This window comes from Saccostrea cucullata, unplaced genomic scaffold, assembly GCF_032062105.1.
Source record: "Saccostrea cucullata isolate Sc308-1 unplaced genomic scaffold, CSIRO_AGI_Scuc_v1 ctg3643, whole genome shotgun sequence".
Classification (NCBI taxonomy): domain Eukaryota; kingdom Metazoa; phylum Mollusca; class Bivalvia; order Ostreida; family Ostreidae; genus Saccostrea; species Saccostrea cuccullata.
The window spans coordinates 21,103-36,484 of NW_026932662.1; the positions used below are offsets into that span (position 1 = coordinate 21,103).

At 34.5% G+C, this 15,382-nt stretch overlaps 1 protein-coding gene and 1 pseudogene across 1 annotated transcript; both read left to right on the top strand.

Annotated features, from left to right (window-relative positions):
• The first annotated feature begins 2,332 nt into the window (after positions 1-2,332).
• Positions 2,333-7,269, top strand: LOC134235742 (heat shock 70 kDa protein 12A-like). The gene is made up of 5 exons (XM_062717888.1): positions 2,333-2,422; positions 3,541-3,850; positions 3,998-4,216; positions 5,271-5,430; positions 5,585-7,269. The coding sequence occupies exons 2-5, from the start codon at positions 3,545-3,547 to the stop codon at positions 6,646-6,648; spliced, it is 1,749 nt and encodes a 582-aa protein (XP_062573872.1). The 5' UTR covers positions 2,333-2,422; positions 3,541-3,544; the 3' UTR covers positions 6,649-7,269.
• A 3,020-nt stretch (positions 7,270-10,289) lies between these two features.
• Positions 10,290-14,141, top strand: LOC134235740 (heat shock 70 kDa protein 12A-like; annotated as a pseudogene).
• Positions 14,142-15,382: the final 1,241 nt, after the last annotated feature.

Genomic DNA, 15,382 nt, shown 5'->3' on the forward strand with positions numbered 1-15,382 from the left:
AATATATAACAGTATTTAGACACTTTTTAATCAAAGCAAAAACTAGCTAGCTACATGTATTTATCTCATGATTCAAAACTTCTTAACAGTCCTATGATAAAATTTCCCAAATTCTTAGGTAGGGTTTATTTTAGCGGGTCCTTCCAATAATGTAGATATAATTACCTTCATTTAAATAACGTAAACGTCATACCTTACAATATACATGTGTATAAATAACGTCAAAAGTCATGACGTTATACATGTACAATGTAGATTTTACTTGAAAACAATACCAATTGCAAACGACTATAAAAAGAGAACTGGAAAAGATATCAATAAAAAATAAATTATGTTATAACCCACAAAGTCTAACCTATCACAGAATAAAATTTTATTCATTTTGGAAACAGGGCATATTTTTGTACTTCGTGGCTTTAGCCCTTTGTGAATTTTATGGCCACTGGGTCAGGGGTTTTGCCATTTGGTATAAAGGGGGGATTTTTTGATTATACATGTATAGTGAAAATATATTAATTCTTTCAATTTTTTTTTTGTTTGCACCTAGGTATTATGCCAATGATGTAAGTTTATATATTTATGACGAAGAAAGGTGCATCTAGCAAAATGGTTAATTTCATACCCCTTGGGTCAGGGGTATCGGGAGTTGGGGGATACCATATTCTGAAAATAAATTAATGCTTTGAAATCTTCTCTTTGGTATTAATCATTTATGATGAAATCAAATTTATGATAAAATTTCCAAAATTCTGAAATATGTGGCCCCAGGGTCAGGGGTTCCTGCGGATGGAGTGCACAACTGGTTATAAAGTGGAAGTGCATTTTCTCTTCGTAACTCTGATCAAGTTATTAAATGATACTCAGGTGACCTATAAGGCCCGTGGTCCTCTTGTTGTTCCTATATATTAAATCAAATTAAACATGTCTTTGAAAGCGTATACATTTGATATTGTACATGTATTGTAGTCTCTTGTTGTTCCTGAATTTTAATGTCTTTATATTTATGAAGAAAACGTTAAATACTTATCAAACAAGATGAGGTGGTCCTTAAATTACCCGAGTTACAATCAAATTTCACAGGGGTTCAGTGAAAAAAATCATTTTGTCGGGTATTGAGGATTCACATCTTTTTAACGTTAATGATACAAAGCATTTCTACTACTAAGCAATTTGTAATTTTTTTATTAAAGTTGATGTCAAGAAAGGACAAACTGGGTAGGGGTATCGAATTTACATTTGATTACTTCTAATTTTTGTAAAAATTTGAGAAAAATCAATTTTATTTTACATACGTACAATTAGGCCATTCCCGACTTTATTTGCATCGAGGTGGGGGGAGAAAGGGTGTTACATTAAGAAGTACGTAACGTCAAAGACAGTATACGTAACACTTATAATTTTTAGATATAGAAAGGATCTGTCATCTTTAATTTTCCATGAATAATATAAGGGCATAAGTTTGCCAAAAGAACAATTTTCATAAAGGAGTAATAAATGTCCCATATTATTTTGAAATAACGATGACTTGAAATTACCACTGACATGAAAAGGTCGTATTTATGGTGCATTTATAGTCTATTTCCTTTGCTCCATAGCGTCTTCTTATGAGTGAAAAATTCTCAAGAGGGACGTTATACAATATACAATCAATCAATCTTTGCCACAAAAATAACCATCAGCATAAAATGTTGTGACCATAAATATCATAGGTGTTTTGGTAAGAAGTGGCGCAATATGATTTGGAACTGCTCTTGATTCCTTAGTAAGATTGACAACTCTTTTGTTGTAAAATTTAATTAGTAACACCCATTGCAGATTTCTTGTAAAGTCATATTTAAAATGTTTAATGCTTTAGCAGTTTCATGGAAAATGGGACGGTATATTTTTTATTTGTACATTCTTTTTTCAAATGTTATAATAAAAACTAAAAGTCAAACATTCTTGGCATATTTATATCATTTTATTTCAGGAGAAAATTTCAACTTACAGTATGAACCTGGCCGAAAATGTATTAAATCTAATACTTGACTTTAGAGTGAGTAATTATGGGGAAAATTCTACTTGTCGTAAGGAGTGTAGATCGATGTCATAGATTGTAAATTATCAATTTATATTAAAGAGGAGAAAAAAGAAAGAAAATGACAAGTGCATGGTTTATTGTAGCTAAGATTTTTTAAATTGATACACCCATATCTGTATTTCATTTGTGTAATGGTTTTTGTATTCTAAAATGTAATGAATTAACAATTATTTATATATGTACATTAGGGACCTCAGAGAGAAAGAGAGAGAGAGAGAGAAGTGAATACAAAACGAAACTAGATTTTAGATAAATGCGTTAATGTTTGTAAACAAATTGTGACGGTTGTTTACACAGTCTTTTCCCCAGTCACTGTACTTTAAAACGTATTTGAAGGAATCAGTAAGTAATGTATAATGTATATAAATATTTTATTTACTTCTTACACGTCATAGAGAAATAGTTTACAACATTAACTAAATATAATTAATCGAAAATTTGCCTATATTAACTTTTTCATTAAATCGAAAGTAGATTATAGAATCCTATTTACAGAACAGGAAATTTTCTTATCTCACTTCGTCTTTATTGTGAACTGAAGGAATCCGGGGAGCTGGTCGAAAAAATATGTCCCTAACTCCCGGGCGAGTTTAAAATTAACATAGAAAGTATTGAGATTAAAACATGACAAATCATTTGCAAAATAAGGAAGAATGTACAAATTTGCTCACTATGCACATTATCCTACGTTTACAACTGTCGTTGATGCCCTGGCATACCAAACAAACTATAGACAGTGATTCCTGAAATAATAATTATTTCTAATTATTTTTTATTGTTAATAGCGGAATAGTATGCTGTATACAGGGTTATTTTCGCCCCGCTTTATTTTCGCCCTTTCAATCTTGCAAACAATTTTGCCCCGTTTTAAATTCGCCAAGTCACACTTCTATTTAAGAAATAATGCTATATTCTTCGATTCGCACCGTTTTAAATTTGCCCAACCAGGATAAAGCGAAAGAGGCGAAAACAAGGGGGAGGGGGGTAGTCTTTGACTTCTATTCCTTAAATCTTTCACTTTTCATTCCAAATTAAGACATATTCATGTTCACCAGGGGGGTCAGCGTTTTCCAAGGGGGGTCCAAGGTAACTTTTTTCTTGCTATAGTATATACATTTTTTAAACGTGTAAATTCCAGGGGGAGGGGGGGTCCTGACCCCCCCCCCCCGACCCCCCTCTACATCCGCGCATCGCTATATCCCCTCCGCAACTAGTTGCGCCAGGGGATAATAATACGGGAACGAAAATTTCCCTGTATACAGTATTCTGTCTTCATTTTTTTTTTATGGAAACACGTGTCATTTATCAGTCAGTTAACACTGCAAAGAATGCCATCTGAGTGTATAGATTTCTAAAGGAGCAACTCTTCCATAAATGAATCATAGAATGACAAACATATATTCATTTAAAATTCAGATAGTCAAAGTCAAATAATTTAATTTTCTTTTATTTTAACGAAGCAATATGAGTTTCACGGCACCAGTTCTGGTCGCAGCCATTGATTTTGGTACAACCTTCTCTGGGTATGCATTTTCATTTCGTCACGAGTTTGAGAAAGACCCTCTCAAAATCAGTGCCTGTAACTGGATAGCTGGAAATCAAGCATTAGTTTCTCTAAAGACACCGTCAGTGGTTCTGCTGAAACCGGACAAGACCTTCCATTCTTTTGGATACGAAGCAGAAAACAAATACGCAACGCTAGCAGAAGACGATGAACATGAAGGATGGATGTACTTCAAACGCTTCAAGATGACTCTCCATAAGAATAAAGTTTGTTAAATTATTTGCATTGATGAAAAAAAAGGTTTATTGTACATGTGCTCCTTAAGAAAGGAATTTATTTTAAAAACAGGACATGAGGTTAATAAAACTGTATTAGTACTCACACGAAATATAAAATTTTGGATAATTTTGCAGAGTCTCAGACGAACCACCACAATAAAGGATATAAATGACAAGGAAATGCCTGCGATGGCTATCTTTACGATGGCTATTAAGTACCTTAAAGATCACCTGATAAAAACTTTGAACACCCGAGTGGACAGTTTTACCGATGACCTAATTCGTTGGGTACTTACTGTTCCCGCCATTTGGGATGAAGGTGCAAAACAGTTCATGACGGAAGCGGCAGTAGACGTTAGTATTGTTTCTAAATTGTTCAATTATGTCTAGCTCTCTTCTTCGGTCGTCATTTGATGGGCAATATTGAGGTATTACTTTTATACCGTATACTCCGAAGGACAGGGATCAAAGATATAATTCTGCAAGTAGAAATGCAGATGATAACATACCTCTCGATCTGTCCATGAAAGAAATGTTTGTTTAAAAACCATATGCCAATTTTTAATATTCCCAGCAATCAAAATAAATTACCATAGACAGCGGACCTTAAGATATCCAGGTGCTTCAGTATCCGGACGATTTTTCATTGGTAATTCTGGTAATTCAGATATCCGAATGCTTCACATGTCCGGACAAATTGACTAGGAACCACGGATGAATGAGGCGCCACTGTACTTATGCAGTGGATTCCAAAACTCAATTAAATCATTACAAATAAGAATTCTGCGAGATAGGCATTGATTCTTGATAAGTAAGATAAAATTTTCACGAATTGTGATTATTACTCTATATACTAAAAAATACTATTATACGTGAGAATTAAATTTTCGCGAGCACACAGCTTTGCGTAATTACAAGTTGATGAAAACAAGGTTCAATATCAAAAGTCTTTTTTGAAGCCATCATTTCTGAAGTTTTTCGATACAATGACTTTATCAGCAGAAAAGAAACCCTATCAGGCAACTTATACTTCATTCTAATATAACATAATCTTTTAAAAGTTGTCTGTTAGCTTTTGCAATGAAACTTAATTGTAACCGACGATTCTATCAAAATTAGAAAGAAAGAACCCTATTGATTTTTAGACCAAAATGTGAAAGTTAGAAACAAACTCATGTATGGTATGAAATTATATCTACAAATCTGGAGGTAGAAAGGTAAAAAAAAATTTTTTATATATCATTAAGCAAGTTAATAATAAATTCCCTGAACCAGCTTTTGTTTTGTTTTAGTGCAGTATATGAACGGATTAGATGTACTTAGTACATTAGATAACGAGTTCCCTGCATTATTATAAAAACACATGTAGGGTTTGGGCACTGTCAACTATGTTTACGTGTACTTACAGGCTGGTATTGATAGAAAGCACTTGGTTTTAGCCTTGGAGCCAGAGGCGGCCTCCATCTATTGTAATCATGTCCCTATAGGAGTCATGTCTGTCAATAAAGGAAAAACTGAATCGTACAAGTTCAAACCTGGAACGCGATATATGGTTCTGGATTTGGGAGGTAAACGAGCCAAAATAATACCTAAAATAAGAAATGTTGCGGACCAGATCGTTTGACTGCCTTTTCGAATTTCTGAAAATTAAACGGAACTGACTTTTATTTAGTACCATTGATTGTTATAATCTAGTTGTTAATTTAATTTCTTCTTTTGTAGGAGGAACAGCGGATATAACAGTACACGAAGTACAGTCAAATCAGGACCTGCGCGAAGTCCACCATGCCACCGGTGGAGCGTGGGGTGGAACCAAAGTGGATGACGCCTTCTACCAATTTTTGGTGAAACTCTTTGGAAACGATGTTCTCACAAGGTTAAAGACAGATAACATGGACGATTATATTTCACTCTTTCGCGATTTTGAAACAAAGAAGCGTACCGTCAAACCAGATTTAGAAGATAAAATAACCATAACGCTGCCACTGCGTCTACTAGAGATATTTAAGGAAGAAACAGAAGAAACTTTGGCAGAGGCACTGCCACAGACGAGATACGCAAAGAAAGTCATATTTAAGGCCGGAAAACTGCGAGTGGATCCCGACATTTTCAAAGATTTTTTTAAAGATACACTACAAGGAATAATTCAGCACGTAACAGAAATCGTAAACTTGTTTGAAGGAGAGTCTCTGTCTAAAATTCTCCTCGTTGGCGGGTTCTCCGAGTCGCCTATGGTTTTAAAAGCAATAAAAGAATTATTCCCAGACAAGAAAGTTATTGCCCCTGCTGACCCTGGACTAGCCGTCTTAAAAGGCGCTGTATTGTTTGGTCACATGCCAAGCGTTATTTCTTCAAGAATCAGTCGCTTTACTATTGGATTCGAAGTCTGTGTACCCTTCATCGAAGGCCTACATCCAAGTAAATACAAAATTAAAAGACCCACTGACAATCAGGCAATGTGTCAGCATATCTTTGAGGCATTAGTGCAGAAAGGAGAGGAGGTTCCCATTGGTCATAAAATCGAAAACACGTATACACCAAATGAAGAAGATGCCGTGAGCGGAATAGGAATTTTCCAGTCAACTTCACAAAATCCCACTTATACCACTGAGAAAAACTGTACCAAAGTAGGCGCTATAAAGCTTCGACGACCAAATGGAGGCTGGTCTGAAGATTCTTTGATCCACGCTGTAGTTGAGTTCGGGGGTACTCAGTTCGACATTGCTTTGACAGATGATTGCCTTGATGAAACATACAGGCACTCATACGATTTCCTTCGAAGTTAATTCCCAAACAATTATCACGCGTAGTCAGATTTTATATTAAACTTTCAGTGTACTATCGGTATATTTATTTTTGGCCGTCACTAGTTCTTAGTGCTTTTTCTCAATGCTTTAAATATGAGGAAAATTGCAAGAACACCCGAGTCAGAAAATTTTTATAACTTTTAATATGAAGTTATTTATTCTATCAATTTTCTGTAATTTTTCTATATGTTGATATAGAGTAATGCAATAAACAAATAAACGATTCATTCTATTATTATGCCCTCCTTCGAAGAAGGGAGGGCATATTGCTTTGCTGTCTGTCGGTCGATCTGCTAGTCCATTTAGTTTCCGTTCATTTTCTTCACAACCGTTGCACGTACTGAAATGAAATTTGGTATACAGAATTATCATATGAATATCTAGGTCAAGTTCTGTTTTATGTACGATCGCGCCATTTTTATTAGAGTTATGTCCATTGGACTTCCACTTATTTGCAGTGTCCGTTCATTTTCTTCACAGAGGTTGCACATATTGAAATGCAATTTGGTATACAGATTTATCAGCTGAATATCTACAATATCTGGCCATAATACAGTACGCAAAATGGCCTCCGTTTCAATAAAATGTTTTAAAACCTGAGATTATGTTCGTTATTTTTTCATAATAATTAAGTGAAATATGTCTTACTTAATTAATATCTCGTAATATATCCCTTTGCCTTTATGACAGCCTTAAGTCTCTTTGGAATAAACCTGTATAAGTTTTTATAGTCTCGGAATCGATCGACACCCAAATTTCTTTCACGACTCGAATTAAGTCCTGCCGATTTTTATTTCCTGTAACCGGTGTTCTAGTCGAACTTTGATTGTTCTTCATATATTTTCTATAATGTTAATATCGGGAAATTGGCTTGGCCAAGTAAGGGTGGGAACATTATTTTCTTCTTTCCAAGCGAAGGACTGTCGATATTGGTGCACGGGGCACTTATCTTCTTGTAATATCCACGGACTTTCACTAAATTCTTAAGCAACAAGAGGCCACAAATTGTCATCCAAAACAGAGATATACTTCTCAGTATTAATATTTCCCTCAACTTCTGTTAAAGTTCCGACACCATGGTAAGCCAAACAGCCCCAAAACATGGCTGATATACTCGAGTAGGGGGAGTGCTTACTGTATACATATTGAGACATGCTGGCTGAAATCGTTCACCGGGTTTCCTCCATACATATACTTTCCTGTCCATGCATAACACAACTTTTATTTCATCAATGAAAATAACGTGTGACCAGTTTTGTTCAACTGTTCAGGCTAACTTCGTCCGGCACCAGGAAATTCGGGCTTGGCGATTATTTTTGGAAATCGTATTTTTCTTGGAAACACAACATCGCTGGTAACACTGCTCTTTTAACCTTCGTCGAACTGTCCTGCTGGAAACTTGCTGGGGTAAAGATTCATATAAACTGTTGGTTTAATCAGACAAAGTCTGTTGCCTATTCTTTTTGACCAATCTTTCTAACACACGATCCCCCCTTTCACTCACCAATCTTCTCTTACCCGATCTTCCTCTGTTCTCACTGAACCCCTTTCTTGATTTCTTTTCAACATCTTCTGCACAGTATTTAGGCTCATTCTAAGTTCTGCAATTTTTCGGCTACATAACCCACTATTTTACTTAGAAACGATCGTCTTCTTCTTATCTGTCGACAGGTCTTTACCTTTCGGAGCTATTTTGTATGGCGTACTAACATATTCTATAATAGATGAACGGAACCCGCATTTTACGTGACGTCAGATATGACGCTTATGTATGGATGCACATGACTGTCAAAACTTGTTACTTTCAAATTACCGAGATATAGAGAAAGAAAATGCATGTTTAATTTTTAAATTTTTTACGGCCGCCATTTTGCGTATTATATTATGGCCAAATACTGCAGGTCAAGTTTTGTTTTAGGTACGATCGTGCCATTTTTATTATGCCCCCTTCGAAGAAGGGAAGGCGTATTGCTTTGCTGCTGTCTTTAGTTTCCCTTCTTTTTCTTCACAACCGTTGCAAGTACTGAAATGAAATCAGGTATACAGAATTATCAGATAAATATCTAGGTCAAGTTCTGTTTTATGTACAATCGCGCCATTTTTGTCAGAGTTATACCCCTTGAACATGGAGAAATTCCAATTTGAGGAAGGGGGCATAAGTGCTTTACAAACATCTCTTGTTTTTACACAAGTATCATACTTATATCTTATTGTCGGTCACTTGTAAGTCTCTTTGAAATTCCTTCTAATAAATTAGTCGACACATCACAATTCATCATTAAGCGGATTCAGTTGATTTGGGGGAAAAATTATCTAAAAGCATCGAACATCGGTTTCTGATTAAACGTGACTGAAAACTGTTAAACTTACTTGGTACTGTCAGAGAATTTTTGTTAGTTTTGAAGTAGTAGTAGAAATAATACAATTAGTAATTTTTCCACTTTGTCGCGTTAATATATAGTAATACTAGTATAGGCACCTAACCCGCCACTTCTGATGTTTTGGAGGTCCGTGTTTAATTGCTCTGCTCCTATTTTGTATTATTTTATGGACATTGATGTTGAGTACTGTTCGTTATCTCCCTATCCTTCATGCTATTATTTCTGCTATATTAGCTGCAGACCTGTTGCTCTCTGGTTCCAAAAAAAAAATGGGATGGACGACCAGTTTAGCTTCAGTTTCACCCTTTGAATAAAGTGTATATTTATTGCGCACAAAAAAGCCTTATTTTCTTTATTTATTATTCCAGCAAACTTGCCACTAAGCATCCTAAGTTAAAAGGGATTCAAGTTTCTTCAAACGAAGGGCAACCTCCTCATTCAAGTGGAGATAATTCAGAAATATTGAAAATTTGATGAAACGTATTTTTCGTTTCTAGAACCACTGTGTCAATGAAACTTATGTGAAATCCTCTTTACTTAGTTTAGATTCAAGTTTGGTAGCGTGGTTCCACAATGGTGGATCAAAGCTTTTACAGAGGAATATATAAGAATATTTTTTTTATAATCCTCTTCTCAAGAAGAACAAAGGTATGATAAGTCATATTGATATTGAAGCATCCTCTGGTAGTGTAGATTGAGATTTGTTCAAATGATGACCCGCAGGGATAGCATTGGGTATCAATTACATAGGAATCTAGAAAATCTTAAAAATAGAAAAGCCAAATGATGATTAATCAATGATATTAATTAGGAAGCATCCTCAGGTAGCGTAGATTCGGATTTGTTCAAACCGTGGCCCCCGGGGGTACGCAAGAGCATGCTCTACGTATGAACAATTTCATAAACGAGGTAAATTATTGACAAGCAAGTTAATGAAACAATCAGCCGTCTCGTTTAAATTCATCACTTCGTAAGTTCTATGGTCGATACAATGGCCTTGTCAGCAAATACCGTTTTTCATACCAATTGTTAGTCCATTATTTATACAGTGAATTGACGACGGATTTTTTCCGTTATTTCACGATCATGACAATGAGCACACGGCGGGTTGTGACCTGTCAGGAGGGAATGCTCACTCCTCCATGGCACGTGATCCCACCTCTGACGTTTCGGAGGTCCGTGTTTGCTCTGCTCCTATTTTGTATTGTTTTATGGACTTTGATATTGAATACTGTTCGTTATCTCCATATTCTTCTGATGAAATCTTTGACATCCCGAGTAGACAACTTTACCGAGGACCAAATTCGTTGGGTACTTACTGTTCCCGCCATTTGGGATGAAGGTGCAAAACATTTCATGATGGAAGCGGCGATTGACGTTAGTATTGTAGTCACATTGTCAGGTTCTAGCCGTTTTTGACAATAAAGAAAGAATTGCATGTCACGCAGTCTGAATAAAATCAAACTCTCCACTACCTCCTTCATTTTGATATTGACAGGAATCAGTTGGTTTTAGCACGGGACCCGGCCTCCATTTATTGTAATCATATTCCTATAGGAGTTATGTCTATCAATAAAGGAAAGACTGAATCGTACAAATTCAAACCTGGAACTCGATATATGGTGCTAGATTTGGGAGGTAAGGAATAACAAAATAAAATCATTATATCCCCCCAACCACACTACTGAATTAAAAATCCCCGTAGATTCTAAAAAAATCCCCTGTTGTTCCACTGTCAGTTCCTGACATTTTCCTGTCTCTCCTTGATTTTCTCCTATGATCCCCTGTCATTGTCCTTGACTACCCTGTCCACTCCCTGTCGTTCTCTTGTCCATCCTGTCTACTCCTTGTCTTCTTCTGACATTCTAAATCTCCCTGTTCACTCCCTGTCGTTGTCCCTGCCTATCCTGGATTCCCCTCTCGTCCCTTGGTATTTATTTTGGCCAAGAAAAGTAGTTTAATTTTTTTTTTCGTGAGAGTGAGAAATTCCCATCTTAATAATTTTAAAGTTTAATGAAAACGTAAACTTAGTAAAAAATTTTAAGAGCCTTAAAGGTACTTGGACACAGATTTGAAGTCAATATTTTCTCTATAATATTACGACTTATATATTTTAATAGCATTTCACACAAAAATTAATTAAAAATCTTATTTCATTTAAAAGTTATTAAAACTTTAAATTTTTAGGCGGGTTTGATTCACACATCCTTGTACCCTCACAAATTTTAACTTTATTCATAATCCTTAGGAAAAGTGGCAATCTTGTTGTGTATTAATGAGAAATATAAAAAATTTCATCAAGAAAAATAATTTTATTCAGAGTAGAGATGTTAGAAAGCAAAACTCCTTCACAAGTATCGTCATTCCGAACTAAGAGTTGCGTACAGAGTTTAGCAAATCGAGCACACTCGTGTTATGTACACAGTTTTTGTAAACAGGGCATGAGTTCTGTTTTTGTTTATATTTTCAATTCACCGGGTGCGTTCTACATCGTCACAGTCTGCTTACCACAACTGCACGGACTGACAATATATTGTGTGTTTGTTTTGCTTTCGAACATGTCTACTGCATTATAGTATTAATATTTTTTCATTTATACACAACGAGATTGCCACTTTTACTAAGGATTAAGAATAAAATTAATTTGTAAAAGTGCAAGGATGTGTCAATCAAATCAAACCCGCCAAAATATTTGAAATATTAATATCTGTTATATGAAAAAAGATTATTAATTAATTTTTGTGTGAAATGCTATTAAAATATATAAGTCGTAATATTATAGAGAAATTGATAACTTCAAATCTGTGTCCATCTACCTTTAACTAAACCCTCTGTATTTTAATGAATTGTATTTTGTTGTTAAGTTTGGTAGCATTTCGGAAAGAAATGCATTAATTAATAATAATTAATAAATTAATTCATTCATTCATTCCCCCTTTCATTCATTCATTTCTTCATTTATTTGCACACACGGTTTTAGCATTGTGTTTATCAAGATGGCAACATTTCTGAACTCCTAGACAATGCGTATTGGAATTCTATTTTTAATTTGATGTCATTCTTTCTCAAACCGTTGCAGTAGCATCTCGAAGGAAAAACCATAGGCATTACATTAGTCTTGGAGCATATGGCCCTCTTTAATGAAGAAAGTTCAGACTACCTTAGTGATTTACAATTGTTGATTTATAACAAATCTTTCATATTTACAGTACTATCTCTGTCAGTATTTTATGTTCCAATTATTTTATCGATTTCAAAAATTATTACCATTAGATAGATAATATTTTGTAATATCGATTTATGATATGTTAACGTTGTTTTAGTCTTTTTCAAAAATTTACACTCGTAAAGAGACAAACTCTGCACCTGTCGTGACACAGGACCTTGTCTTGAAATTAGAAATATATCTATGAAATTAACCCTAGCTCTAATTCAATAACTAGTAAAAAGTTATAAACGAAATTTCTTTCACAACTAGATCGGTCAAAGGTTCAAAACTGTTTGCTCTAAAGGGATGGTCTCGTCACAAGAAATACCCTTTATAATATAAAAGCTCCAAGCCTTATCATTCAAAACTGATATCCAATGTTAATGTAAATGTTTTTCAATGGGTCAAACGTCTAAATGTAAAGGAAATTGTTCAAAAGAGATGTTTTCACAAGAAATACACATGTGAAGTAGATACTAGTATATAAAAGCCATACATGTAGCCCCAAATGTTCAAAAGAAAACCTTTGTGCAGATGTCAAGTAGTAGAGTACTTTTTTCTTTAAATATAGCTTTTTGTGATTGAGGTAAGAATTTAGAAAAATTACATTGTAATACAGAATTGAGCACACTTTTTGTGCACAGTAAATATATAGTCTTTTCAATGGGTGGCACTGTAGCTCTCCGGTTTGTCAATATATATTTTTTTTCGTAAAGCTACAGTTCAGCAGCTAAAATGATATTTATAAACAATCTAGTACAACTATAGAAATTCGAACGTTTATTACATTAATCTTTAAATACAACAGTTAGGATCCCTGTAGGATAAACCTCGTCTTATTGCAAAAACCTTAGGGAAAGAAAATTCCGATGTATACATACATATACACTGTATACTAGTAATTTCAGTAATTAATTCCTTAGTTCTAAAGAATTGTACATTATTTTTAAAACTGTTGTATCATATTAATTTATTTTACAGGTGGAACAGCCGACATCACAGTTCATGATGTCCGGCCGAATCAAGACTTGCGTGAGGTTCGCCAAGCCACAGGCGAGGCCTAGGGCGGAACCAAAGTGGATGACGCACTCTACCAATGTTTGGCCAAGCTCATGGGAAATGATGTTTTGACGACGTTAAAGAATGAGAGCATAGAGGATTATATTGGATCGACTTTTTCGCTATTTTGAAACAAAGAAAGGTACCATCAAACCAGATCTAGAGGACAAAATACCTATTACATTACCGTTTCGTTTGCATGAGTTATTTCAGGAGCAAACAAATGAAACTTTGGTAGAAGCACTGCCACAGACAAGGTTTGCCAAGAAAGTCACACACAATACTAAGGCTGCAAAACTGCGAGTAGATTCCGAAATCTTTAACGACTTCTTCAGAGAGACTTTAACAGGAATAATTCAGCACATTACAGAAATTCTGAACTCGTTTGAAGGTGAATCTGTGCCAAAACCTTTCCTAGTTGGTGAGTTTTCCGAATCGTTTATGGTTTTCAAAGCAAAAAAAGAATTATTCCCTGACAAGAAAATTATTGCTCCTGCTGACCCAGGACTGGCCGTCTTAAAAGGAGCTGTATTGTTTTGCCATACACTAAGCATCATTTCTTCAAGAGTCTGTCCTTTTACTATTGGATTTGAAGTTACACCATTCATTGAAGGAAAACATCGAAATGATTACAAAACTAAAAGAAAAACTGACGGAACAACTATGTGTCAGCACATTTTTGAAGTATTGGTGCGGGAAGGTGAGGAAGTTCCTATTGGACACAAATTGAAAATACATACACACCCAGTGAAGATGATGCAATAAAGGGGATAAAAGTGTATCAGTCAACTTCCCGCAATCCAACTTATACCACTGAGAAATAAAACATTTTCTTAATAATATCAAATTTTAAAAGATTTAAGTGCTGATACGTCACAAGTATCGATTAGTTTAAAATAATGAAAGAAAAATTGGGGTCAGTGATGTTAATTTTGAAATATTGGTCAAAATATGTGAATTTTAGGCAACAATTTTTGTAAATGACTAAATGTTATTTTGACTACTTTGACGTATCTTAATTTATGGCAAAGTTTGTTGGGGAAAAGTGTACAACTTGTTCTTAAAATATAAATTAAGACCTAAATTAAATATTTCTAGCAATATCATATTAAACGGGAAATATTATCTGATTTTCTGCTAAATATTCTTCCACCATAAGAAAAAGTCCCTCCCTTCTTTGTGGATTTTTGAGCAGTTTTCCCCATTGAATGTTAAACAATTTACATTGTTGAATTTAAATGTTATAAACAATGAAAATTGAATTTTAATAAATAGTTTTGAAGTAAGAGGTTTTGCATGAACTTTTCTAAAAAGCTGACGAGTGACATACTTCAATACCCAGGAGCTGAGAAGGTCCCCCCCCCCAAAAAAAATGAATGCATTTTTTCTGCATAACTATTAGTCCCCCACACTAACTCCAGTACCTCTGACTACTAGGCTTGAAATCCATATTTTGGAGGTATCCTTCTTCATCAGAAACTACTGTATATAGGGAAATTTTCGCCCCTTTGTTGATAGGGCAAATCTCTCAAACGGGCGATTTCAAATTACACAGAATAATTTCTTAAGGATGACGTTTACTCAGGTTTCAGAAATCAGAGAGGAAATTTTATAAAGTATAATATATTAAATCAAATATTGTCCTAAATGGATAAAATAACTCAGTTTTATCTCAATATCAATTTATAAATTTAATTTGTAAGTACTTGAAGAAAATATACAGGAACAAAACTCAATGTATGGCTATGCAGAGAAAATTCGGACTAAGTTTTTAATTTTTTCATTTTTGTCGAAATTTTTATTTCTTGCAATATTAATCACAAAGTAAAGGTTACATGTCTTTTAAGACATCATTTTGCAAATTTTGTATGTGTTTAAGCTCATAAGTTATTTCAAATAAATGAATGCTATGAAATAAAGAAATTCAAAAACATGTACAAAAACCTCTGCAGTCAACATATCTCAATAATTTGACCATTGACCCCATATAATATTAATACCTTGAGAATGAGGGTAACAAAGGTAACCTTATGCTATAAATAATTCAGAGTTCTTATCAGTCAGA

Bases quoted from the DNA above. Each gene is read 5' to 3' on its own strand.
- LOC134235742 (XM_062717888.1), top strand. From the start codon at position 3,545: ATGAGTTTCACGGCACCAGTTCTGGTCGCAGCCATTGATTTTGGTACA. The intron at 3,851-3,997 runs GTTTGTTAAATT...ATAATTTTGCAG, and splicing joins TGACTCTCCATAAGAATAAA to AGTCTCAGACGAACCACCAC. The intron at 5,431-5,584 runs GTAAACGAGCCA...CTTCTTTTGTAG, and splicing joins TATGGTTCTGGATTTGGGAG to GAGGAACAGCGGATATAACA.